At 37.3% G+C, this 27,546-nt stretch overlaps 2 protein-coding genes across 3 annotated transcripts in view; both read right to left on the reverse strand.

Moving 5' to 3' along the window:
- coq8ab (coenzyme Q8A-b) overlaps positions 1-27,546 on the reverse strand; it is a 189,921-nt gene that overhangs the window by 63,971 nt on the left and 98,404 nt on the right. The window lies entirely within an intron of this gene.
- On the reverse strand, positions 18,690-22,342 carry LOC309479109 (uncharacterized protein). Its single transcript, XM_082142992.1, has 4 exons — positions 22,301-22,342; positions 21,386-21,461; positions 19,302-19,394; positions 18,690-19,189 (listed from the first exon to the last, which is right to left on the reverse strand). Exons 1-4 carry the CDS (start codon positions 22,327-22,329, stop codon positions 18,851-18,853), a joined length of 537 nt encoding a protein of 178 aa, XP_081999118.1. The 5' UTR covers positions 22,330-22,342; the 3' UTR covers positions 18,690-18,850.

The raw sequence follows: 27,546 nt of genomic DNA on the forward strand, positions 1-27,546 counted from the left end.
CCGATCTGTCTGAAATTTTTGATGCTTATTCAGAGTGATATTTCACATGTTCTGACTTGTTTTTAAGAAGATCTGAGCATCTTAAAAGATATAAGCTTTCGGGGACACTTGGTCAAGGCCACATTTTGAAGTGACCCTATTATAGCCATCCAAATGAAGAAGTTCAACTTTTTGTGATAATTACTGATCTAGAGAGTCCAGAGAATTGTACTGCACTAGTTTTGAACATTATTATATGAAAATTATATGATCATAGATGGAAAAGACCATTTACAGCCAATACAGGCAATTTACCATAGGAAATATATGGTTTTACAGTTTTTTAACAGTTGTAGCGCTACCTATGGTCCGATCTCCATAAAATTTTGCATGGTTATTAATGATGTTATGTCACATATGCTCACCAATTTTTGTGAAGTTCTGAGTTTTTATATATGATTTATAGGCTTTTTAGTGTATTTTGCCACACCCATTTTATAAATGACCCTATTACAGCCACCCAAATGCAAAAGTTCAACTTTTTTTTGATAATTATTGATCTAGAGAGTCCAGAGAATTGTCCTAGACTGGTCTGGTTCCGATCGGGCAAAAAACCTAGGACTAGTTCGCAAAAGTAGGTTTTTTACATATTCATGAATATTTAATGAACTATTGGATTGACAGCAATGGTTCTTGAGGCAAAGTTGTTCAGCATGAGCAGATCTATCAAATGATATGCATTTTGTGACGATAAGTGTAACACTACGTGATTACAGAGCCATAAAACTTGTTAGCGCCAACTAGTGGCCGATTTCTTTCAAAATTCTTACAGACCTCTAGGGCCATGAGTCGAACATGCCCATCGAGTTTCGTTCCGATCGGCCTTTGTTAACCTTGTCTAATAGTTGCTCAAACTTCATTGGCCGATGGCGGCCATGTTTTTTGAGATACACCAATGTCCTTATAGACATACATGGCACCTTGGACCAAGACACTGCATACCAATTTTCAAGTCAATCGGACTAACGGTCAGGTGGTTATAGCCCTTTTCATGTTTTTTTCATGTTATAGCGCCACCTAGTGCTCAATCGTCGCGATTTTTTTACTGTGAACCCAGACTGAACCCATACACATGTGTACCGAGTTTGGTGAAAATATCTCATTTCGTTCATGAGTTATAGCCATTTTAGTAAAATAAGCTCCGCCTCCTTCGAACGTTTTGACACCCCTTACCAACCGTGGATCGAAATTTCAACTTTTTTTCGATAATTATTGATATTCAGACCCCTGTGAACATTTCTGCACTGGTTTGGTTCCGATCGGGCAAAAAACCAGGGACTAGTTCGCAAAAGTAGGTTTTGGACAAAATCCAATATGGCGGAAAAATTTGCATACCGGAAATGAAATCCTTGAGGCCATTTTTGTTCGGCTTGACCCAAGGATTCCAATGATATAAGACACTTGAGTCTGTGACAAACGGTTAATGAGATTTAAGCAAAAATATGCTTTTTTTTTGTTTTTTTCGCTGTAGCGCCACCTATTGGCCAATCTGGCTCATATTTTGATAACCTCTCCTCGATTTTTGTACTACCATCTGGCAAAGTTTCAAGTCTCTAGCACTTACGGTTTGGGCTGCACGATGCGTTTTACGGCGGAATAATAATAATAATAATAATTAAAGCTGCAAGCAGCATTTATCGGGGTTCAAGCAGTTAAGGCCTTTAAGGCCTTTAAGCACACAAGCATCAAAAGACATTAAGTTTTATTTAGCAAGCATTTAACAACTGACATAATAGACGGAAAAGACCATTTACAGCCAATACAGGCAGTTTACCATGGGAAATATATGGTTTTAAAGCTTTTTAACAGTTATAGCGCCACCTTTGGTCCGATCTCCATAAAATTTGGCATGCTTATTAATGATGTTATGTCACATATGCTCACCAATTTTTGTGAAGTTCTGAGTTTTCATTTATGATTTATAGGCATTTTAGTGTATTTTGCCACGCCCCTTTTTATAAATTACCCTATTACAGCCACCCAAATGCAAAAGTTCAACTTTTTTTCGATAATTATTGATCTAGAGAGTCCAGAGAATTGTCCTAGACTGGTCTGGTTCCGATCGGGCGAAAAACCAGGGACTAGTTCGCAAAAGTATGTTTTTAACATGTTCGTGAATATTTAATGAACGGTTTGATTGACAGCAATGGTTCTTGAGGCAAAGTTGTTCAGCATGAGCAGATCTATCAGATGATATGCATTTTGTGATGATAAGTGTAACACCACGTGATTACAGAGCCATAAAACTCGTTAGCGCCAACTAGTGGCCGATTTCTTTCAAAATTCTTACAGACCTCTAGGGGCTTGAGCCGAACCTGCCCACCGAGTTTCGCTCCGATCGGACTTCGTTAACGGTGCTCAAACCTCATTGGCCAATGGCGGCCATGTTTTTTGAGATACGCCAATATCCTTTTAGACATACATGGCCCCTTGGGCCAAGACACTGCATACCAAATTTCAAGTCATTCGGAAAAACGGTCAGGTGTCTATATGTTTTTTTTGGTTTATAGCGCCACCATGTGGCCAATTGACGCAATGTTTTTACTGTGACCTCAGATTGACCTCTTAAACACGTGTGCCAAGTTTGGTGAAGATATCTCATGTACTTCTCGAGTTATAGCCATTTTAGTAAAATAGGCTCCTCCCACAACCTTAATTTATCACCCCCTAGCGACCAGGAATTGGAATTTCGACTTTTTTTCGATAATTATTGATCTTCAGACTCCAGAGAACAATTCTGCACTGGTTTGGTTCCGATCGGACAAAAAACCAGGGACTAGTTTGCAAAAGTAGGTTTTTGACCAAATTCAAAATGGCGGAAAATTTGCATACCGGAAATGAAATCGGAGATATACGTTTTGACCTTCAGGAGTCCAGCTTTCGAATGATATAAGACACTTGAGTCTACGACTTACGGTCTAGGAGTTATGAGCAGTTTCGCGCTTTTGGTCGCTATAGCGCCACCTATGGGCCAATTGGGGTCATAATTTGATAACCTCTCCTCGATTTTTGTACTACCACCTGGCCAAGTTTCAAGTCTCTAGCACTTACGGTTTGGGCTGCACGATGCGTTTTACGGCGGAAGAATAATAATAATAATAATAATAAAAATCAGTACAATTACAATAGGGTTTCAGCACTTCGTGCTTGAACCCCTAATTAAAGCTGCAAGCAGCATTTATCGGGGTTCAAGCAGTTAACGCCTTTAAGGCCTTTAAGCACACAAGCATCAAAAGACATTAAGTTTTATTTAGCAAGCATTTAACAACTGACATAATAGACGGAAAAGACCATTTACAGCCAATACAGGCAACTGCATGGGAAATATATGGTTTTAAAGCTTTTTAACAGTTATAGCGCCACCTTTGGTCCGATCTCCATAAAATTTGGCATGCTTGTTAATGATGTTATGTCACATATGCTCACCAATTTTTGTGAAGTTCTGAGTTTTAATTTATGATTTATAGGCATTTTAGTGTATTTTGCCATGCCCCTTTTATAAATTACCCTATTACAGCCACCCAAATGCAAAAGTTCAACTTTTTTTCAATAATTATTGATCTAGAGAGTCCAGAGAATTGTCCTAGACTGGTCTGGTTCCGATCGGGCGAAAAACCAGGGACTAGTTCGCAAAAGTAGGTTTTTAACATATTCATGAATATTTAATGAACGGTTTGATTGACAGCAATGGTTCTTGAGGCAAAGTTGTTCAGCATGAGCAGATATATCAGATGATATGCATTGTGTGATGATAAGTGTAACACCACGTGATTACAGAGCCTTAAAACTCGTTAGCGCCAACTAGTGGCCGATTTCTTTCAAAATTCTTACAGACCTCTAGGGTCTTGAGCCGAACATGCCCACCGAGTTTCGCTCCGATCGGACTTCGTTAACGGTGCTCAAACCTCATTGGCCAATGGCGGCCATGTTTTTTGAGATACGCCAATATCCTTTTAGACATACATGGCCCCTTGGGCCAAGACACTGCATACCAAATTTCAAGTCATTCGGAAAAACGGTCAGGTGTCTATATGTTTTTTTTTTGTTTATAGCGCCACCATGTGGCCAATCGACGCAATTTTTTTTACTGTGACCTCAGATTGACCTCTTAAACACGTGTGCCAAGTTTGGTGAAGATATCTCATTTACTTCTCGAGTTATAGCCATTTTAGAAAAATAGGCTCCTCCCACAACCATAATTTATCACCCCCTAGCGACCAGGAATTGGAATTTCGAATTTTTTTCGATAATTATTGATCTTCAGAATCCAGAGAACAATTCTGCACTGGTTTGGTTCCGATCGGACAAAAAACCAGGGACTAGTTCGCAAAAGTAGTTTTTTTACATCATTCAAAATGGCGGAAAATTTGCATACCGGAAATGAAATCGGAGATATACGTTTTGACCTTCAGGAGTCCAGCTTTCCAAAGATATAAGACACTTGAGTCTACGACTTACGGTCTAGGAGTTATGAGCAGTTTTGCGCTTTTGGTCGCTATAGCGCCACCTATGGGCCAATTGGGGTCATAATTTGATAACCTCTCCTCGATTTTTGTACTACCATCTGGCCAAGTTTCAAGTCTCTAGCACTTACGGTTTGGGCTGCACGATGCGTTTTACGGCGGAAGAATAATAATAATAATAATTAAAGCTGCAAGCAGCATTTATCGGGGTTCAAGCTGTTAAGGCCTTTAAGGCCTTTAAGAACAAAAGCATCAAAAGTTATTAAGTTTTATTTAGCAAGCATTTAACCACTGACATATATGATGGAAAAGACCATTTACAGCCAATACAGGCAGTTTACCATAGGAAATATATGGTTTTCAAAGCTTTTTGACAGTTATAGCACCTTTTTGCCTGAGTCTTCTTACAGTCTTGCCTGATCTCCACCACTTTTATTAGTAGTACTCAAAGTGTGCCCATATATATGTGTCAAATTTGTTGTAAATATGTTATTTTGATAAGGAGTTTAGACAATTATATTCAGTGGCGTAACAAGCCAACACCGGGCCCTTAAGTAGGATTATCAAGGCGGGCCCCTTGATGACGCAATTGATGACATTGATGACGCAATGTCCGCGAGTAAGCTACCATGAATAGGGCAGGATATGATCATACACAGCATATAAGAGATGAGATGACTAACAAAATCAGGAGGAGCCTACGCTCACCAAAAAACAAACAAACAAAAAAACACTGGTGACAGCGCACCATAACACATTGTTAGGCCTAGGTCCAAATACATAAAAAAGATGCTCTCTTACATTATAGCGGGATTTTCCGGGCTTTCCTATGTGCAACTGCAAAGTTGGTGATTAGATCAGGATTGTGCGCACGGGCATTCTCAATTGACCATTTGCAGGGAGTTTGATTGACAGGCGATCTGACTAATCATAATCCGCCAGTTTGTCCCACAAAGCAGTCAGGAGAGTTAGTAGATTAACATTGGAGGATTTAAATTTGAAAAACAAAGTGTACTGACGTCTTAGCACTTTAAAACAACATTCCTTTTATGTTCATTCATGTTTATTTTAATGCTAGTCTACAGCGATCTGTCAGATCTGGATATTTTGGGGATATTTAATTTAATTTGATCAATCAATAAATTCCTCTTGAAACAAACTTTGTTGTATTATTTTAATTTAATACTGTGAAGTCACAAAACAGTATTTATTGTTTAAATGTCTCTAAAAAGTGACTACATTTGAAAGGTGAGACTTTTGCCGCTTTTCCATTACCAGTACCAGCTCAACTCGACTCGACTCGCTTTTCGCTCCGTTTTCCATTGCAGATAGTACCTCCACAATAGTATCTGGTCGTCATAGCGACGCCGCAGGAAACTGCTGTGACTTAATCTTCTACTCGAGATACATCCGCTGCCACACACACAGGACAAAGGAGGAAATCAAGTGTATGCTGTTTTTGGATGTTTTTGTTTTTGCTGTTTTTTATTCAGGATACTCCGTCTGGCGCGTGCAATGATGACGCAGTGAATAGTGACGATTCTCTCTGACCAGTCAGCAGTCTGCCGTGTTTTCACGTCACATTTTAGTATCGCCTCAGCTCGCTTAGAACCTCGCCGGAGGTGGTACGAAAAAAAGTACCTGGAAGCAGGTACAGGTACAACTTTTATACAGTGGAAAAAGTACACTGTGTTACACTGTGTAGTGGAAAAGCGCCATTTGTTTCATATCAAAAGTACTTATCTGTCAGACGCGCAGTCTTCTCTCTGATCCGCAATGTATTTTTCACTGCGTGAGAACTTGGTGTGGTGTGAGAGTGGCGTCGCTTGTCAGACATAGCAACAGTAACTAAAGTGGGCGGGTCTTTGCGAATGGTCATTGACAGTATGGACGGGGATTCGCCAGTCCCAATTCAAAACAAATTCCATCACAATCCATCATTGTTCGTTTCAAACATGTGAGAGCATCAAAATGATCCATGGGTGAAATTGATTGGATTTAATTCATTTTTTTGTCAGTTCCTATCATAATTTTAACATTTTGGTGTTATTGTTTAGCTATTTACCTATGTTTTCAAATTTTCATTGTTTTTTTGTTGTTGTCTCGATCGGACTAACGGCTTTGAAGATAAACACAATTTTTTAAAGCTCTAAATGACACTTACAAAAACCATAAGGCGAAACCTGGCATGTTTGGTATTGTTGGACTCGGCAAGGATTCAGGAGTCTTAGGAGGTCACTCCTGTGAAAAAACACTGGCATTGTGTCAATGACGTATACTGAGTTTTTTGAGATACACCAATGTTCTCATAGACTATCATGGCACCCTGGACAAAGACACTGCGTGCCAATTTTCAGTAGACTAACAGTTGGGTGCGCTTATAGCTATTTTCATGAATTTTTTCACTGTTATAGCGCCAACAATTGGCCAATTGTCACAATTTTTTTCATGTCAACTCAGATTGAGCTTATGAACATGTGTCCCAAGTTTAGCGAAAATATCTCTTTCCGCTCACAAGTTATAACCATTTTATAGTGCCACCAAGTGGACAATTGTCATGATTTTTTTTCACATGACCTCAGATTGAGCTCATGAACATGTGTCCCAAGTTTTGCGAAAATATCTCTTTCCGTTCACAATTTATAACCGTTTTAGTAAAAGTGGCCCTGGTGCCGTCAAATATTTTGGTTCCCCTTATCGACCGTTAATTAAAATTTTGAATTATTTGGATGATTATTGATTGTCAGACTCCAGAGAATATTCCTGCAGTGGTTTGGTTCCGATCGGGCCAAAAACCTAGGAGAAGTTCGCAAAAATAGGTTTTTCAAAAAAATGCAATTTACTCGAAATTGGCGCCTGAAGGGCGAGCAAATCGGAGATAGCCATTTTGTCCGGCTTGAGCCAAGGATTCCAACGATATAAGACACTTGATCCTGGGACAAACGGTCTAAGAGTTATGAGCGATTTAGTACTTTTGGTTGCTGTAGCGCCACCTATGGGCCAATTGGGGTCATACTCTGATAGGTTGTCCCCAAATTGAGGCCTACCATCTGGCCAGGTTTCACGTCTCTAGGCCTTACGGTTTGTCCTGCACGATGCGTTTTACGAATCCTTACAATTACAATAGGGTTTCAGCATTTCATGCTTGAACCCCTAATAAGAATGAAGGCTTTTTGCCAGTTATAGCGCCACCTATGGTCCGATCTCCATGAAACTCTGCATGCTTCCTCACCATGTTCTGACACATACGCTCATCAATTTTTGTGAAGTTCTGAGTTTTCATTTGGGATTTATAGGCTTTTTAGTGTATTTTGCCACGCCCCTTTTCTAAATGACCCTGTTACAGCCACCCAAATGCAAAAGTTCAACTTTTTTTCGATAATTATTGATCTAGAGAGTCCAGAGAATTGTCCTAGACTGGTTTGGTTCCGATCGGGCCAAAAACCAGGGACTAGTTCGCAAAAGTAGGTTTTGGACAAAATCCGACATAGCAGAAAATTTTCCCTGCTTACATCCAAATCGGAGATAGCCATTTTGTCCGGCTTGAGCCAAGGATTCCAACGATATAAGACACTTGATCCTGGGACAAACGGTCTAAGAGTTATGAGCGATTTAGTACTTTTGGTTGCTGTAGCGCCACCTATGGGCCAATTGGGGTCATACTCTGATAGGTTGTCCCCAAATTGAGGCCTACCATCTGGCCAGGTTTCACGTCTCTAGGCCTTACGGTTTGTCCTGCACGATGCGTTTTACGAATCCTTACAATTACAATAGGGTTTCAGCATTTCATGCTTGAACCCCTAATAATTAAAGCTGCAAGCAGCATTTATCGGGGTTCAAGCTATTAAGGTCTTTAAGGTTTTTAAGCATCAAAAGTTATAAAGTTTTATTTAGCAAGCATGTAACCACTGACATAATAGATGGAAAAGACCATGTTCTAGCATGATTTACCATGATATACCACATTCTAGCATGATTGACCATAGTTTATCATGATTTACCATGGTTTACCATTATTTACCATGTTCTAGCATAGTTTTACCATGATTTTATCTTAATTTACTTTGATTTACCATGTTTTAGCATGATTTACCATGATATACCACATTCTAGCATGATTTACCATAGTTTATCATGATTTACCATGGTTTACCATGATTTACCCTGTTCTAGCATAGTTTACCATGAATTCATCTTAGTTTACCTTGATTTACCATGTTCTAGCATGATTTATCATGATATACCACATTCTAGCATGATTTACCATAGTTTATCATGATTTACCATGGTTTACCATGATTTACCCTGTTCTAGCATAGTTTACCATGAATTCATCTTAGTTTACCTTGATTTACCATGTTCTAGCATGATTTACCATGATTTTCCACATTCTAGCATGATTTACCATAGTTTATCATGATTTACCATGGTTTACCATGATTTACCCTGTTCTGGCATAGTTTACCATGAATTTATCTTAGTTTACCTTGATTTACCATGTTCTAGCATGGTTTACCATGATATGCCACATTCTAGCATTATTTACCAAAGTTTATCATGATTTACCATGGTTTACCATGATTTACCCTGTTCTAGCAAGGTTTACCATGATTTACCATGTTCTAGCATGATTTACCTTGATACACCACATTCTAGTATTATTTACTATGATTTACAATGTCTAATTATGAATTCAAAAGCACATGTCAAAAGACTTCATTAATAAGTAGAATGGCCAGCAGAGGGCACTAGAAGACCATTATTGGCTCAGTTTCAGTTTAATCTTCATGATTTTCACTAGTTTTCTGCACTAAAGCAAACCAGTCTTTCCATGTTAACTCTATAATGCATGCTTACACACACACACACACACACACACACACACACACACACACACACACACACACACACACACACACACACTAATACTTTAACAGATGGATTTTGACTAAATGTAATTGTAAATGTTAAAATAATGATTTTATAAAGTCTAAATATGAATTATAGAAACAATATGACAAAATAACTATTTTAAACAGCAGGGGGCAGTAAAATACCACTTATTGGCTTAATATGCCATTGTATTCATATTATTTTCACCTTTTTAAACTGTTATAGAGTCAAATTTTGTCCGATCTGTCTGCAATTTTTCATGCTTGTTCAGAGTGATATTTCACATGTTCTGACTTGTTTTTTAGAAGATCTGAGCATCTTAAAAGATATAATCTTTCGGGGACACTTGGTCAAGGCCACATTTTGAAGTGACCCTATTATAGCCATCCAAATGAAGTAGTTCAACTTTTTCTGATAATTACTGATCTAGAGAGTCCAGAGAATTGTACTGCACTAATTTTGAACATTATTATATGAAAATTATATGATCATAGATGGAAAAGACCATTTACAGCCAATTCAGGCAATTTACCATAGGAAATATATGGTTTTAAAGGTTTTTGACAGTTATAGCGCCACCTATGGTCCGATCTCCATAAAATTGGGCATGCTTGTTAATGATGTTATGTCACATATGCTCACCAATTTTTGTGAAGTTCTGAGTTTTCATTTAGGATTTATAGGCTTTTTAATGTCTTTTGCCACGCCCATTTTATAAATGACCCTATTACAGCCAGGCAAATGCAAAAGTTCAACTTTTTTTTGATAATTATTGATCTAGAGAGTCCAGAGAATTGTCCTAGACTGGTCTGGTTCCGATCGGGCGAAAAACCAGGGACTAGTTCGCAAAAGTAGGTTTTTAACATATTCATGAATATTTAATGAACAGTTTGATTGACAGCAATGGTTCTTGAGGCAAAGTTGTTCAGCATGAGCAGATCTATCAAATGATATGCAAATTGTATGGATGTGTGCAACACCACGTGATTACAGAGCCATAAAACTCATAAAACAATTGGACTTCGTTAACCTTGTTTAATAGGTGCTCAAACCTCATTTGCCAATGGCGGCCATGTTTTTCGAGATATGCCAATATCCTTTTAGACATACATGGCCTCTTGGCCCAAGACACTGCATACCAAATTTCAAGTCATTCGGAAAAACGGTCAGGTGTTTATACGTTTTTTTTTGTTTATAGCGCCACCATGTGGCCAATCGATGCAATTTTTTTACTGTGACCCCAGACTGAACCCATACACATGTGTACCAAGTTTGGTTAAGCTATCTCATTTACTTTTTGAGTTATAGCCGTTTTAGTAAAATAGGCTCCGCCCTCAACGTTAATTTTATGCCCCCTAGCGACCATGAATCAAAATTTCGACTTTTTTTTGATAATTATTGATCTTCAGACTCCAAAGAACATTTCTGCACTGGTTTGGTTCCGATCGGACAAAAAACCTAGGACTAGTTCGCAAAAGTAGGTTTTTGACAAAATTCAAAATGGCGGAAAATCTATCATGACGGAAATGAAATCGGAGATATACGTTTTGTTCATCAGGCGTCCAGCTTTCCAATGATATAAGACACTTGAGTCTACGATTTACAATCTAGGAGTTATGAGCTGTTTCGCGCTTTTGGTTGCTATAGCGCCACCTATGGGCCAATCGGGGTCATAATTTGATAACCTTTCCTCGATTTTTGTACTACCATCTGGCAAAGTTTCAATGCTCTAGCCCTTACGGTTTGGGCTGCACGATGCGTTTTACGGCGGAATAATAATAATAATAATAATTAAAGCTGCAAGCAGCATTTAGCGGGGTTCAAGCATTTAGGGTCTTTAAGCACATAAGGCAGTTTAGTGAGTTGTCTGAGTTTTTGTTTAGGATTTACAGGCTTTTGAGTGTTTTTTGCCATACACATTTTCTAAATGATCCTGTTATGGCTACCCAATGGGTAAAGTTACAGTTTTTTATATAATTAATAATCTAGAGCTTCCAGAGAATTGTACTGCACTGGTATATTTCCGATCGGGCGAAAAACCTAGGACTAGTTCGCAAAAGTAGTTTTTTTAACATAATCGCAAGTATTTAATGAACAAATTGATTGACAGCAGTAGTTCTTGAGGCAAAGTTGTCCAGTATGAGGAGATCTATCAAATGATATGCAGCAGTGATTTTTCAAAATTCTTACAGACCTCTAGGGCCACGAGTCGAACATGCCCACCGAGTTTCGTTCTGATCGGCCTCCGTTAAGAGCAAACTAACAGCTTTGAATTAAAATGGTGAGGTATCCTGTTGTAAACATCAGCCATGCCTGTTGACAGTTCTCTTTTGTGGGAAGGGAATGAAAAGTTCTCAAATCCGCAGCACAGCCTCAGACATAACATTTATATCCATGATCTGCCATTTTCACTATTGTCCTTGCTTGCTTCTTCACAATACCTGCAGATCTTCTGATGATTCGGCTGTGCAGGTCCACATTAACACTGCCTGGCCTAGAACATGGACTGGAAAATGCAAATTTGGGGGGTATAAATATTAATGATCCTGACTCCAACGTCACAGTCGGTGTTATGGTGGGATTCACTCATTTTTCAGCGGTCTTTTGCAAACAGGAGATTTACACATGAAGGAGGAAACAATGGTGTTTGAGGCTCACGGTATGTCAGTTCCATGTCCAGAACTCTTATCATTCAACTATGCCAAGATAAATACAGTTTTCAATTGTATGGCACCTTTAAAATAGATGATTAGTAATATAATGCTTACTTGGAGTCTGAAATGGCTTTAACAAAAGAAGAAAAATATTCTTAGATTTCTGTTCATTCTAATCATGTACAAATAAAGTAGCACAGTAAGATTACATTTATTTGAATGCATTAGTGAGTGTGTGATTGTGCTGTGTGTGCAGCGTGTCAATACTAAAAGTGAAGGTGTAGTTGATATCTTTGGTGATAATATCTGTAGTAATCATAAAAAAACAATTAAGAAATAAAGAATTAAAATTACAAATAATATTCTATTAAGATATGAGTTACAATAACATGATTTGCAATAGTAATAATATCAATAATATATGCACAATACACACAGATTAGACTATCAGGTCTGTGTTTTACAAAAACATTAGTATTGCAGCCAATGTGAGTCTGTGGGATTTATAAACAGACAAAATATGATTTGAAATGTTATTTTAATGATTTTATTAAGTTTAAACAATATTTCAAATGGAAAAAAAATGAAAAATAATATTTTAGTGAGCAGAATGAACCAATGAGTGTTCTTCTTCTGGTGGTTAAAATGTAAATGAAAACAATAATACTTAAACAATAATACTTAATACACTAACCATGCTTGAACACACACATGCACACACATTTTTTTGTAGATGTAGATATTTAAAATAAAAGATAGGTAACAAAATGATAATTGCAAATCTCCTCAGTATAACACCACACACAGACACACACACACACACACAAACACAAACACATCCATCCACACACACACACACACACACACACACACACACACACACACACACACACACACACACACAAAGACAAATATGTTTTCAATGTTTTTATGATGTGATATTGTGAAAATATCTTCATCTCCTCATCTTGAACAACTTTGCCTCAAGAATCACTAATGTCAATCAAACCGTTCATAATCATAATAAAAAAATAAAATATATACAAATATCATAATAAAACAAAAAACATCGTAATAAAAAAGATTGCTTCTTAAAGCATTTGTTTATTTCCCAATACTGAAAGCGAATTAAAAGATCATGCGTAATCCTGCTGCTCCCTCTAGTGGACAACAGTGGTATTATAGCTTTTTTTACAGTTGAAGTGTTTGAATGAATGAATGGGAATTAGTTTTTTTACTTATATCTCAGGAACCAAAAGGCGAAAAATTCTGAAACTCAGAGCATAGATAGTGCTTGAGGAGCCCTGTTGAATGAGACCATCAAGGTGTTTTTGGGCGATTGGGGCTGGCAGTTATGACTGTTATAAGGCATATCTGTTCGGGCTATTATCTCTGGAATGCCCAGGGCAAATAACACCACATTTGAATTGAAGCTAGCCAAGGACGCGCCCTTTCCAACGAGCTCTCACACAAGGTTCGGGGTGGTTTGGGTCGGGAGTTGCGGTCGTTCAAAGTCGGGGGCCCGCGGGCTTGCGATGCGCGGGGGGGCGCGCTCCCGAGGCCCGCGACGACACGTTTCGATCAAGAGCCCCGAGAGGTCCTCACCATCAAAATTTGAGCGAGCAACGACTTTCCGTTTTCGAGTTATGAATGAATTTGTATTTGGGGGCGTGGCTTAAATGCCGTTATACTTTCGTTTCATTTCATTCATTTACTTTCGTCCATTTCCATATCTCAGTGTAACACAATTGTCAATAGTAATACTCAATAGATGAGTTTTGACAAAATGTGATTGTAAATGTTAAAATAATGATTTTATAAAGTCTAAATATGAATTTTATAACAATATTAGGGAGTAGTATGATGAAATGACAGCAGGGGGCAGTAAAATACCACTTATTGGCTTAATATGTCATTATATTCATATAAAATCACCTTTTGAAGAAGTTAAACTTTTTTTCTGATAATTATTGATCTAGAGAGTTCAGAGAATTGTGCTGCACTGGTTTTGAACATTATGATATGAACATTATATGATAGAAGACACCATTTACAGCAAATACAGGCAATTTACCATAGGAAATATATGGTTTTAAAGCGTTTTAACAGTTATAGCGCCAACTATGGTCCGCTCTCCATAAAATTTTCCATGCTTCTTAAGCAGGTTATGACACATATGCTCATCAATTTTCGTGAAGTTCTGAGTTTTCGTTTAGGATTTATAGGCTTTTGAGTGCATTTTACCACGCCCATTTTCTAAATGACCCTGTTAGCCATGCGAAAAATGCAAAAGTTCAACTTTTTTTTGATAATTATTGACCTAGAGAGTCCATAGAATTGTCCTAGACTGGTTTGGTTCCGATCGGGCGAAAAACCTAGGACTAGTTCGCAAAAGTAGGTTTTTAACATAATTACGAATATTTAATGAACGGTTTGATTGACAGCAATGGTTCTTGAGGCAAAGTTGTTCAACAAGAGGAGATCTATCAAATGGTATGCATTTTGTGACAATAAGTGTAACACCACGTGATTACAGAGCCATAAAACTCGTTAGCGCCAACTAGTGGCCGATTTCTTTTAAAATTCTTACAGACCTCTAGGGCCATGAGTAGAACATGCCCACCGAGTTTCGTTCCGATCGGCCTCCGTTAACCTTGTCTAATAGGTGCTCAAACTTCATTGGCCGATGGCGGCCATGTTTTTTTAGATACGCCAATGTCCTCATACACATACATGACACCTTGGACCAAGACACTGCATACCAATTTTCAAGTCAATCGGACTAACGGTCAGGTGGTTAAAGCCTGTTTTATGTTTTTTTCATATTATAGCGCCACCATGTGGCCAATCGCCGCGATTTTTTTTACTGTTACCTCATATTGAGCTCATACATATGTGTACCGAGTTTGGTGAAGATACCTCAATTACTTCTGGAGTTATAGCCATTTTAGTAAAATAGGCCCCTCCCACAACGTACGTTTTGGCGCCCCTTAGCGTCCGTGAATCGAAATTTCGACTTTTTTTCGATAATTATTGATCTTCAGTTTCTAGAGAACATTTCTGCACTGGTTTGGTTCCGATCGGGCGAAAAACCAGGGACTAGTTCGCAAAAGTAGGTTTTTGACAAAATTCAAAATGGCGGAAAATCTATCATGGCGGAAATGAAATCGGAGATATACGTTTTGTTCGTCAGGCGTCCAGCTTTCCAATGATATAAGACACTTGAGTCTACGACATACGGTCTAGGAGTTCTGAGCAGTTTCGCGCTTTTGGTTGCTATAGCGCCACCTATGGGCCAATCGGGGTCATAATTTGATAACCTCTCCTCGATTTTTGTACTACCATCTGGCAAAGTTTCAAGGTTCCAGCTCTTACGGTTTGGGCTGCACGATGCGTTTTACGGCAGAAGAAAAATAATAATAAAAATCAGCACAATTACAATAGGGTTTCAGCACTTCGTGCTTGAACCCCTAATAATTAAAGCTGCAAGCAGCATTTAGCGGGGTTCAAGCATTTAGGGTCTTTAAGCACATAAGGCAGTTTAGTGAGTTGTCTGAGTTTTTGTTTAGGATTTACAGGCTTTTGAGTGTTTTTTGCCATACACATTTTCTAAATGATCCTGTTATGGCTACCCAATGGGTAAAGTTAAAGTTTTTTATATAATTAATAATCTAGAGCTTCCAGAGAATTGTACTGCACTGGTATATTTCCGATCGGGCGAAAAACCTAGGACTAGTTCGCAAAAGTAGGTTTTTAACATAATCGCAAGTATTTAATGAACAAATTGATTGACAGCAGTAGTTCTTGAGGCAAAGTTGTTCAGTATGAGGAGATCTATCAAATGATATGCATCACGTGATTACATAGCCGTAAAACCTGTTAGCGTCAACTAGTGGCTGATTTTTCAAAATTCTTACAGACCTCTAGGGCCACGAGTCGAACATGCCCACCTAGTTTCGTTCTGATCGGCCTCCGTTAAGAGCAAACTAACAGCTTTGAATTAAAATGGTGAGGTATCCTGTTGTAAACATCAACCATGCCTGTTGACAGTTCTCTTTTGTGGGAAGGGAATGAAAAGTTCTCAAATCCGCAGCACAGCCTCAGACATAACATTTATATCCATGATCTGCCATTTTCACTATTGTCCTTGCTTGCTTCTTCACAATACCTGCAGATCTTCTGATGATTCGGCTGTGCAGGTCCACATTAACACTGCCTGGCCTAGAACATTGACTGGAAAATCCAAATTTGGGGGGTATAAATATTAATGATCCTGACTCCAACGTCACAGTCGGTGTTATGGTGGGATTCACTCATTTTTCAGCGGTCTTTTGCAAACAGGAGATTTACACATGAAGGAGGAAACAATGGTGTTTGAGGCTCACGGTATGTCAGTTCCATGTCCAGAACTCTTATCATTCAACTATGCCAAGATAAATATAGTTTTCAATTGTATGGCACCTTTAAAATAGATGATTAGTAATATAATGCTTACTTGGAGTCTGAAATGGCTTTAACAAAAGAAGAAAAATAGTCTTAGATTTCTGTTCATTCTAATCATGTACAAATAAAGTAGCACAGTAAGATTACATTTATTTGAATGCATTAGTGAGTGTGTGATTGTGCTGTGTGTGCAGCGTATCAATACTAAAAGTGAAGGTGTAGTTGATATCTTTGGTGATAATATCTGTAGTAATCATAAAAAAAACAATTAAGAAATAAAGAATTAAAATGACAAATAATATTCTATTAAGATATGAGTTACAATAACATGATTTGCAATAGTAATAATATCAATAATATATGCACAATACACACAGATTAGACTATCAGGTCTGTGTTTTACAAAAACATTAGTATTGCAGCCAATGTGAGTCTGTGGGATTTATAAACAGACAAAATATGATTTGAAATGTTATTTTAATGATTTTATTAAGTTTAAACAATATTTCAAATGGAAAAAAAAATGAAAAATAATATTTTAGTGAGCAGAATGAACCAATGAGTGTTCTTCTGGTGGTTAAAATGTAAATGAAAACAATAATACTTAAACAATAATACTTAATACACTAACCATGCTTGAACACACACATGCACACACATTTTGTTGTAGATGTAGATATTTAAAATAAAAGATAGGTAACAAAATGATAATTGCAAATCTCCTCTGTATAACACCATTTTCAGATTTCAAATTAATCACTGAGAGGCAGAAATGTTCAAACTGAGAGCTCAGTAAAAATGAAGTGATAAACTTTGACAAAACATGACTGTGTTATAATAGGTGATTTTCATGCAAGTAATTTTATATAGTCCAAAAACTAATGCAAAAGCACAGATGAAAATATTTTATTAAGTAGAATGTCCTGCAGAGGGCAGTAGAAGACCACTAATTGACTCACTTTCATTTGAAAGACTTTTTTATCCACCAGTAAAACAAAGCAGTTTCTCCATGTTATTTCCATTAAGCATGCTTACACACACAGACACACACACAAACACAAACACATCCATCCACACACACACACACACAAAGACAAATATGTTTTCAATGTTTTTATGATGTGATATTGTGAAAATATCTTCATCTCCTCATCTTGAACAACTTTGCCTCAAGAATCACTAATGTCAATCAAACCGTTCATAATCATAATAAAAAAATAAAATATATACAAATATCATAATAAAACAAAAAACATCGTAATAAAAAAGATTGCTTCTTAAAGCATTTGATTATTTCCCAATACTGAAAGCGAATTAAAAGATCATGCGTAATCCTGCTGCTCCCTCTAGTGGACAACAGTGGTATTATAGCTTTTTTTACAGTTGAAGTGTTTGAATGAATGAATGGGAATTTGTTTTTTTACTTATATCTCAGGAACCAAAAGGCGAAAAATTCTGAAACTCAGAGCATAGATAGTGCTTGAGGAGCCCTGTTGAATGAGACCATCAAGGTGTTTTTGGGCGATTGGGGCTGGGAGTTATGACTGTTACACTCAAAAAAATGATTCTTTAAACTTACTTAATTTAATTATGGACAGTGGTTCCACACAAGCAAATTGCTTTTTATTAACATTAATGGAATTTTTTGAATCTATGTAAACTCCTTTTGTTGGGACAACACAACTGAATGGGGAAGAATCTATGTGAAATAGTAATGTCGAACTAAATCAATAGAATTGCTTCCCTGTAACTTAAATCAGTTAAGTTAAGTGAACATGCAGTAGTTTATTTAAAACTGTCCAAATAGGTTACATTCAACAAACACAAGGAGATTTGTTTCAAATAACTCATTTAAATTATGGACAGTGGTTCCATCCAATTAGTTCTTGTTACTTTAACTCAGTAGTATCTATTTAAAGTTACTCCTTTCAAAGCAGCATTTGTTTGTGTGTGATTGTCTTGTAGAGTCACAAAAAGACAAGATGTGTAACAAATTATCAGACTGTATTTGTTCAACAGTTGCAATAAACAGTTTTTAACAGCTTGCTCACCCATACATTCAACTCTTTAAACTTGTGCAAATGTATTAACATCAGCAAAAATTACTTTTACACATTGTTCAAAAAAAGTCAAAAGACTTCTGCAAATTCAGTGTAAATTAAAACTATAAAAATTTATATAACATGTACTAGACATCTTTCACAGAAAATAACAGATGCACCGAGCACCAAATAGGCAGCTTGCAACTAAGTTCAACAATTTTGAACATTGAAAAATACAAGAAGTGTAACCTGCAATAGAAAATCTACATATTGCCCTTTTTTTAACAGTAACATTCTGGCATTCCAGGAACAGTCCTTAGAGTCCTTTCTCAAACACATCAGAGAAGAGCTTGGTCTTCAGTCTTTGGATTTTATTGGACAACTTGTTGCCATCTAGCTCCAGAATTATTTTTTGAAGGACTTCGAATGTGTACCTTAGTTCAGGAGGGTAGCTCAGGTTCAGTCCATAAATCAGTCCCAGCAACATGGCTGCTGCATATGGGACACTGGTAATGTCCTGAAGAACCTTTTGACCCTCTAATACCACTCCAAGATCTGCTGGGCTGTCTTCCATGTCTCCACCTTCATGTCTTATGACATCAATTCCCATCACAGTCTTCTGGATCGCCTCCTCAGTGCTGGCAACGTCTGTATCCTAGAGGGGATATTAAAAAAAATAAAGTACTCTTAAATTCCTGTGTATTAACTTTAACAAAACTTTAAGCATTCTTGAAAATACAGCAACATTTTAAAAAGCACATACTCACCATATACTCCCAAAGCAGACTGCTAGGGTCTTCGTTCAGGTATGCACAGAGAGATTGGATTATGCATGCTCTCCTCACTTCAATGCCATCAGTCTAAAGATGCAAATAACAACATTCATCTATTATTACTTTGCCTGATTATTTCCTTAAAGGGATAGTTCACTTTAAAATGAAAATTCTGTCATCATATACTCACCCTCATGTTTTTTCAACAGGGCCTGAATTTCATTTTGGAAAATGGGGGGAAATCCCCCCTTAGGTGATTCTTATAGGGGGGAATTTTTTATTTGAGGGGGGAGTTTAGGCTTTTTCTTTTTAAATTACATTTATCTTGCCTAAATATGCTCACTCATTGCATTTTTACAATGGGGTAATTTTGTTCTTAAGAATTTACACAACACAAGGAAGCTTGATTTCAATCTTTGAATTAAATTGAAAAAAGTAGCACAAATAAATACAATAGAATAACGATACCAATAAAGAGAAATAAAGAGAAAAGTTTTTGCTTAGGTCTAAACACAGAAATACTACAGAGACTGAATAAATTAATCAAAAGTAAAATAACACTGGGTAGTATTTTAGTCCTGACTAAATTAAATACATAGGCTATTAATCCTGATTCCTTAAAATGAAAGCAATGTTTTGTTGTTTTGAAAACCAAATTAATGACAGACACATATGGCTGCTGTCCCTTTAAGAGCTAGTGCACGGATCCTGTTTTCATTATACAGTCACGTGCGATTTATGCTTATTTAAGACATAACCGACTGTGTTTAGAGGATACTCACCAAGACCGAAATTTACATGATTTTCGCATGTTTGTGACTGTTAAAGCGATATAATCCACGAAAAATAACTTTTGTTACCCGCGAGCTGTTTGTGAGGCGGCTTTACTCTATGTATGTGTGCAGAGAAAAAACATCTCTCAGAGTCAGACAGCGTGCAAGTACCGAATAGTTTAAAATCACGTGAATGTTTAAACTGATAAGACTTAAAAAGACTTGCAAATGGTCAACTTTAGTTACTCATGATGCAATGCTGGCCCAAATATGCAAGTGACAATTCCGTCTATCCCGACTCCCGAAACGCGAGAGTGTATTATCGCCCCCTGCAGCGCGCTTAACGATTCCCTTGTGCAACCCATTTAGAGAGACGAGAAGACGACGCAATTTATAGCTAGATGTTTACAATCATAGGCTGCACAATGCGGTGCCATTATCAATTAAAATTCAATTATTTTAGTTTGAGTGATGAACAGCATCATCATGGGCTGCGTTTAAGTACATTTTTTATGCCCTTCCCTCACTAACTTCCCTCCATCTTGTTCACGAGGATGCATGAAGGCCCTAAACCAGTGGTTCTTAATCCTCATCTTGAGGACCCCCCGCTCTGCACATTTTGTATGTTTCCTTTACCTGACACATCCAGTTCAGTTCTTGGAGCTGATGATCTAAATCAGGTGTGTTAAATGAAGGAGACACAAAATGTGCAGAGCAGGGGGTCCCCAGGACCAGGATTAAGAACCACTGTCCTAAAGGGTCAGTCACTACACTTTACGTCCCATTGACTTCTATTTATATACGTCGTGGCGTGACCTTTTGGCTGAATAAAAAACAAACTATATTTTTGCAGTCAAGTCGAGTAGATTGTATATTTTCTACATTTTACATTACTACTTGTTATATGTTGAATTCATGTTTATAAAAAAAAGGGTGTGACTTCATATCACGATCGTTGCAGTGCCCGAAGAAATTTTGCATGCTCAAAGTCTAGTGTGGCCACGGCATAAGCCATTGATCATCTGGAATCTGATATGGAACTGATTTTATATTTGTTTTCCTTAATTTAATTTAATAATTGATTTAATTTAAATAACATTCCAACTTTGTTTTTTCTCATTTATGATCACTGTTTTCTACAGTGCATTGATTTACACTGTCTGCTCACAGCTACTCAATCAGTGCAATAATAAGTGCTTTAGCGTAATTCGTAAAACTTTAAATACTATCATTGTGTGTGGGTTGTAACAAAGTTTGCAAAAATATTACTACTTTTTATAAATCCTAAAAAGGAGCTTCACTTACCTTAGCCAAAACCTTGTTTTCACAATCAATAAAGTTGTGGCATTCCTTCATTTCACCAAATTTAGGCAGTGATGAACTGGAAAAACCATAATGAAAAACATACTGTCATAAAAAAAAACATCAGAAAACATGCCAAAATATATCTGTCTACGGCAGGCGAATGTGGCCTTATTTGTGCTTGCTTCAGAGCTTCAGCCAGTTTTACTGGGATTAAAACACTGGATGGTTTGTTATTAGACATTCTAAAACGCTTAATGTCTTTAATGTACTAATACTAACCATACTACACCATACTAATAAAGCATACTATGTACAGGAAAGCAAATTTACTCACAGGTTATAAATGCTTAAGCTGGCTAAATACTTAACACTGAGAAATTAATATTAAAATATCAAATTCTGTAACGTTACATACCTTATTAATAAACCACAGGCTGACGTTATAAACAGATTAACCCAGAATATGAACTAAACGCGTTGCATTCATATGCTGGGTTCATCTGTTTATCTGCACATTGTAAGGTTTATCATACATATATATATATATATATATATATATAGCCTATTATTAGATTTGTATTATATCACTGTTAGCCACATTAAACGTTTTAGAATGTCCCTCGTTAGTCATTTCATTACTTCGACTGAAAACCATTTTGAATTATTGTCAAATAATTTGTTCCACGAGCACACATCAAGTATTACACGACAGAGAATCATGCGTTTACCACAACCAGAATTAAACTCGCATCTTTTTAATCGAATGCAATCATCAATTAATACCGTAATCAACACATTCAACACAATATTTGATAGTTAAACCATATTAAAAGCATCCCAGAACAGACTTAACGAAACACTAAAAGAAATTAAACACTTTGCATTCGGAATAACTTTATAATTAACTTTTCTTACCTGGCTGGTACTTCTAGCTCTGACACCATGCATGCACCTCGTTGTCACCTCGTTCGTTCGCGCGCGCGCCGTCTTCATCCAATACGTTGGAAATCGTCACATCCGGTTTTTTGAATCGCGCAATCAAACCACTTGCGTTAGTTTAACGCTTGATAATTAAGTATAGTGGACCATTACACAACTTAAGTTACTTAAACGCAATACAATAGTGTTTTGATGGGAAAATAAATATATGTGGGTTATTTTAACAAAAAACATTTGGGTAGAACGAACAGTGCCCCAAAACCATTTTTTTGAGTGTATAAGGCATATCTGTTCGGGCTATTATCTCTGGAATGCCCAGGGCAAATAACACCACATTTGAATCGAAGCTAGCCAAGGACGCGCCCTTTCCAACGAGCTCTCACACAAGGTTCGGGGTGGTTTGGGTCGGGAGTTGCGGTCGTTCAAAGTCGGGGAACCGCGGGCTTGCGATGCGCGGGGGGGCGCGCTCCCGAGAACCGCGACGACACGTTTCGATCAAGAGCCCCGAGAGGTCCTCACCATCAAAATTTGAGCGCGCAACGACTTTCCGTTTTCGAGTTATGAATGAATTTGTATTTGGGGGCGTGGCTTAAATGCCGTTATACTTTCGTTTCATTTCATTCATTTACTTTCGTCCATTTCCATATCTCAGTGCAACACAATTGTCAATAGTAATACTCAATAGATGAGTTTTGAAAAAATGTGATTGTAAATGTTAAAATAATGATTTTATAAAGTCTAAATATGAATTTTATAACAATATTAGGGAGTAGTATGATGAAATGACAGCAGGGGGCAATAAAATACCACTTATTGGCTTAATATGTCATTATATTCATATAAAATCACCTTTTGAAGAAGTTAAACTTTTTTTCTGATAATTATTGATCTAGAGAGTTCAGAGAATTGTGCTGCACTGGTTTTGAACATTATGATATGAACATTATATGATAGAAGACACCATTTACAGCAAATACAGGCAATTTACCATAGGAAATATATGGTTTTAAAGCATTTTAACAGTTATAGCGCCAACTATGGTCCGCTCTCCATAAAATTTTCCATGCTTCTTAAGCAGGTTATGACACATATGCTCATCAATTTTCGTGAAGTTCTGAGTTTTCGTTTAGGATTTATAGGCTTTTGAGTGCATTTTACCACGCCCATTTTCTAAATGACCCTGTTAGCCATGCGAAAAATGCTAAAGTTCAACTTTTTTTTGATAATTATTGACCTAGAGAGTCCATAGAATTGTCCTAGACTGGTTTGGTTCCGATCGGGCGAAAAACCTAGGACTAGTTCGCAAAAGTAGGTTTTTAACATAATTACGAATATTTAATGAACGGTTTGATTGACAGCAATGGTTCTTGAGGCAAAGTTGTTCAACAAGAGGAGATCTATCAAATGGTATGCATTTTGTGACAATAAGTGTAACACCACGTGATTACAGAGCCATAAAACTTGTTAGCGCCAACTAGTGGCCGATTTCTTTTAAAATTCTTACAGACCTCTAGGGCCATGAGTAGAACATGCCCACCGAGTTTCGTTCCGATCGGCCTCCGTTAACCTTGTCTAATAGGTGCTCAAACTTCATTGGCCGATGGCGGCCATGTTTTTTTAGATACGCCAATGTCCTCATACACATACATGACACCTTGGACCAAGACACTGCATACCAATTTTCAAGTCAATCGGACTAACGGTCAGGTGGTTAAAGCCTGTTTTATGTTTTTTTCATATTATAGCGCCACCATGTGGCCAATCGCCGCGATTTTTTTATTGTTACCTCATATTGAGCTCATACATATGTGTACCGAGTTTGGTGAAGATACCTCATTTACTTCTGGAGTTATAGCCATTTTAGTAAAATAGGCCCCTCCCACAACGTACGTTTTGGCGCCCCTTAGCGTCCGTGAATCTAAATTTCGACTTTTTTTCGATAATTATTGATCTTCAGTTTCTAGAGAACATTTCTGCACTGGTTTGGTTCCGATCGGGCGAAAAACCAGGGACTAGTTCGCAAAAGTAGGTTTTTGACAAAATTCAAAATGGCGGAAAATCTATCATGGCGGAAATGAAATCGGAGATATACGTTTTATTCGTCAGGCGTCCAGCTTTCCAATGATATAAGACACTTGAGTCTACGACATACGGTCTAGGAGTTCTGAGCAGTTTCGCGCTTTTGGTTGCAATAGCGCCACCTATGGGCCAATCGGGGTCATAATTTGATAACCTCTCCTCGATTTTTGTACTACCATCTGGCAAAGTTTCAAGGTTCCAGCTCTTACGGTTTGGGCTGCACGATGCGTTTTACGGCAGAAGAAAAATAATAATAAAAATCAGCACAATTACAATAGGGTTTCAGCACTTCGTGCTTGAACCCCTAATTAAAGCTGCAAGCAGCATTTAGCGGGGTTCAAGCATTTAGGGTCTTTAAGCACATAAGGCAGTTTAGTGAGTTGTCTGAGTTTTTGTTTAGGATTTACAGGCTTTTGAGTGTTTTTTGCCATACCCATTTTCTAAATGATCCTGTTATGGCTACCCAATGGGTAAAGTTAAAGTTTTTTATATAATTAATAATCTAGAGCTTCCAGAGAATTGTACTGCACTGGTATATTTCCGATCGGGCGAAAAACCTAGGACTAGTTCGCAAAAGTAGGTTTTTAACATAATCGCAAGTATTTAATGAACAAATTGATTGACAGCAGTAGTTCTTGAGGCAAAGTTGTTCTGTATGAGGAGATCTATCAAATGATATGCATCACGTGATTACATAGCCGTAAAACCTGTTAGCGTCAACTAGTGGCTGATTTTTCAAAATTCTTACAGACCTCTAGGGCCACGAGTCGAACATGCCCACCGAGTTTCGTTCTGATCGGCCTCCGTTAAGAGCAAACTAACAGCTTTGAATTAAAATGGTGAGGTATCCTGTTGTAAACATCAACCATGCCTGTTGACAGTTCTCTTTTGTGGGAAGGGAATGAAAAGTTCTCAAATCCGCAGCACAGCCTCAGACATAACATTTATATCCATGATCTGCCATTTTCACTATTGTCCTTGCTTGCTTCTTCACAATACCTGCAGATCTTCTGATGATTCGGCTGTGCAGGTCCACATTAACACTGCCTGGCCTAGAACATGGACTGGAAAATGCAAATTTGGGGGGTATAAATATTAATGATCCTGACTCCAACGTCACAGTCGGTGTTATGGTGGGATTCACTCATTTTTCAGCGGTCTTTTGCAAACAGGAGATTTACACATGAAGGAGGAAACAATGGTGTTTGAGGCTCACGGTATGTCAGTTCCATGTCCAGAACTCTTATCATTCAACTATGCCAAGATAAATACAGTTTTCAATTGTATGGCACCTTTAAAATAGATGATTAGTAATATAATGCTTACTTGGAGTCTGAAATGGCTTTAACAAAAGAAGAAAAATATTCTTAGATCTCTGTTCATTCTAATCATGTACAAATAAAGTAGCACAGTAAGATTACATTTATTTGAATGCATTAGTGAGTGTGTGATTGTGCTGTGTGTGCAGCGTGTCAATACTAAAAGTGAAGGTGTAGTTGATATCTTTGGTGATAATATCTGTAGTAATCATAAAAAAACAATTAAGAAATAAGGAATTAAAATTACAAATAATATTCTATTAAGATATGAGTTACAATAACATGATTTGCAATAGTAATAATATCAATAATATATGCACAATACACACAGATTAGACTATCAGGTCTGTGTTTTACAAAAACATTAGTATTGCAGCCAGTGTGAGTCTGTGGGATTTATAAACAGACAAAATATGATTTGAAATGTTATTTTAATGATTTTATTAAGTTTAAACAATATTTCAAATGGAAAAAAAATGAAAAATAATATTTTAGTGAGCAGAATGAACCAATGAGTGTTCTTCTTCTGGTGGTTAAAATGTAAATGAAAACAATAATACTTAAACAATAATACTTAATACACTAACCATGCTTGAACACACACATGCACACACATTTTTTTGTAGATGTAGATATTTAAAATAAAAGATAGGTAACAAAATGATAATTGCAAATCTCCTCTGTATAACACCATTTTCAGATTTCAAATTAATCACTGAGAGGCAGAATTGTTCAAACTGAGAGCTCAGTAAAAATGAAGTGATAAACTTTGACAAAACATGACTGTGTTATAATAGGTGATTTTCATGCAAGTAATTTTATATAGTCCAAAAACTAATGCAAAAGCACAGATGAAAATATTTTATTAAGTAGAATGTCCTGCAGAGGGCAGTAGAAGACCACTAATTGACTCACTTTCATTTGAAAGACTTTTTTATCCACCAGTAAAACAAAGCAGTTTCTCCATGTTCTTTCCATTAAGCATGCTTACACACACAGACACACACACAAACACAAACACATCCATCCACACACACACACACACACACACACACAAAGACAAATATGTTTTCAATGTTTTTATGATGTGATATTGTGAAAATATCTTCATCTCCTCATCTTGAACAACTTTGCCTCAAGAATCACTAATGTCAATCAAACCGTTCATAATCATAATAAAAAAATAAAATATATACAAATATCATAATAAAACAAAAAACATCGTAATAAAAAAGATTGCTTCTTAAAGCATTTGTTTATTTCCCAATACTGAAAGCGAATTAAAAGATCATGCGTAATCCTGCTGCTCCCTCTAGTGGACAACAGTGGTATTATAGCTTTTTTTACAGTTGAAGTGTTTGAATGAATGAATGGGAATTAGTTTTTTTACTTATATCTCAGGAACCAAAAGGCGAAAAATTCTGAAACTCAGAGCATAGATAGTGCTTGAGGAGCCCTGTTGAATGAGACCATCAAGGTGTTTTTGGGCGATTGGGGCTGGGAGTTATGACTGTTATAAGGCATATCTGTTCGGGCTATTATCTCTGGAATGCCCAGGGCAAATAACACCACATTTGAATCGAAGCTAGCCAAGGACGCGCCCTTTCCAACGAGCTCTCACACAAGGTTCGGGGTGGTTTGGGTCGGGAGTTGCGGTCGTTCAAAGTCGGGGGTCCGCGGGCTTGCGATGCGCGGGGGGGCGCGCTCCCGAGGCCCGCGACGACACGTTTCGATCAAGAGCCCCGAGAGGTCCTCACCATCAAAATTTGAGCGCGCAACGACTTTCCGTTTTCGAGTTATGAATGAATTTGTATTTGGGGGCGT

Source organism: Leuciscus leuciscus (assembly GCF_965113295.1).
Source record: "Leuciscus leuciscus genome assembly, chromosome: 17".
In the NCBI taxonomy this organism is placed as follows: Eukaryota; Metazoa; Chordata; class Actinopteri; order Cypriniformes; family Leuciscidae; genus Leuciscus; species Leuciscus leuciscus.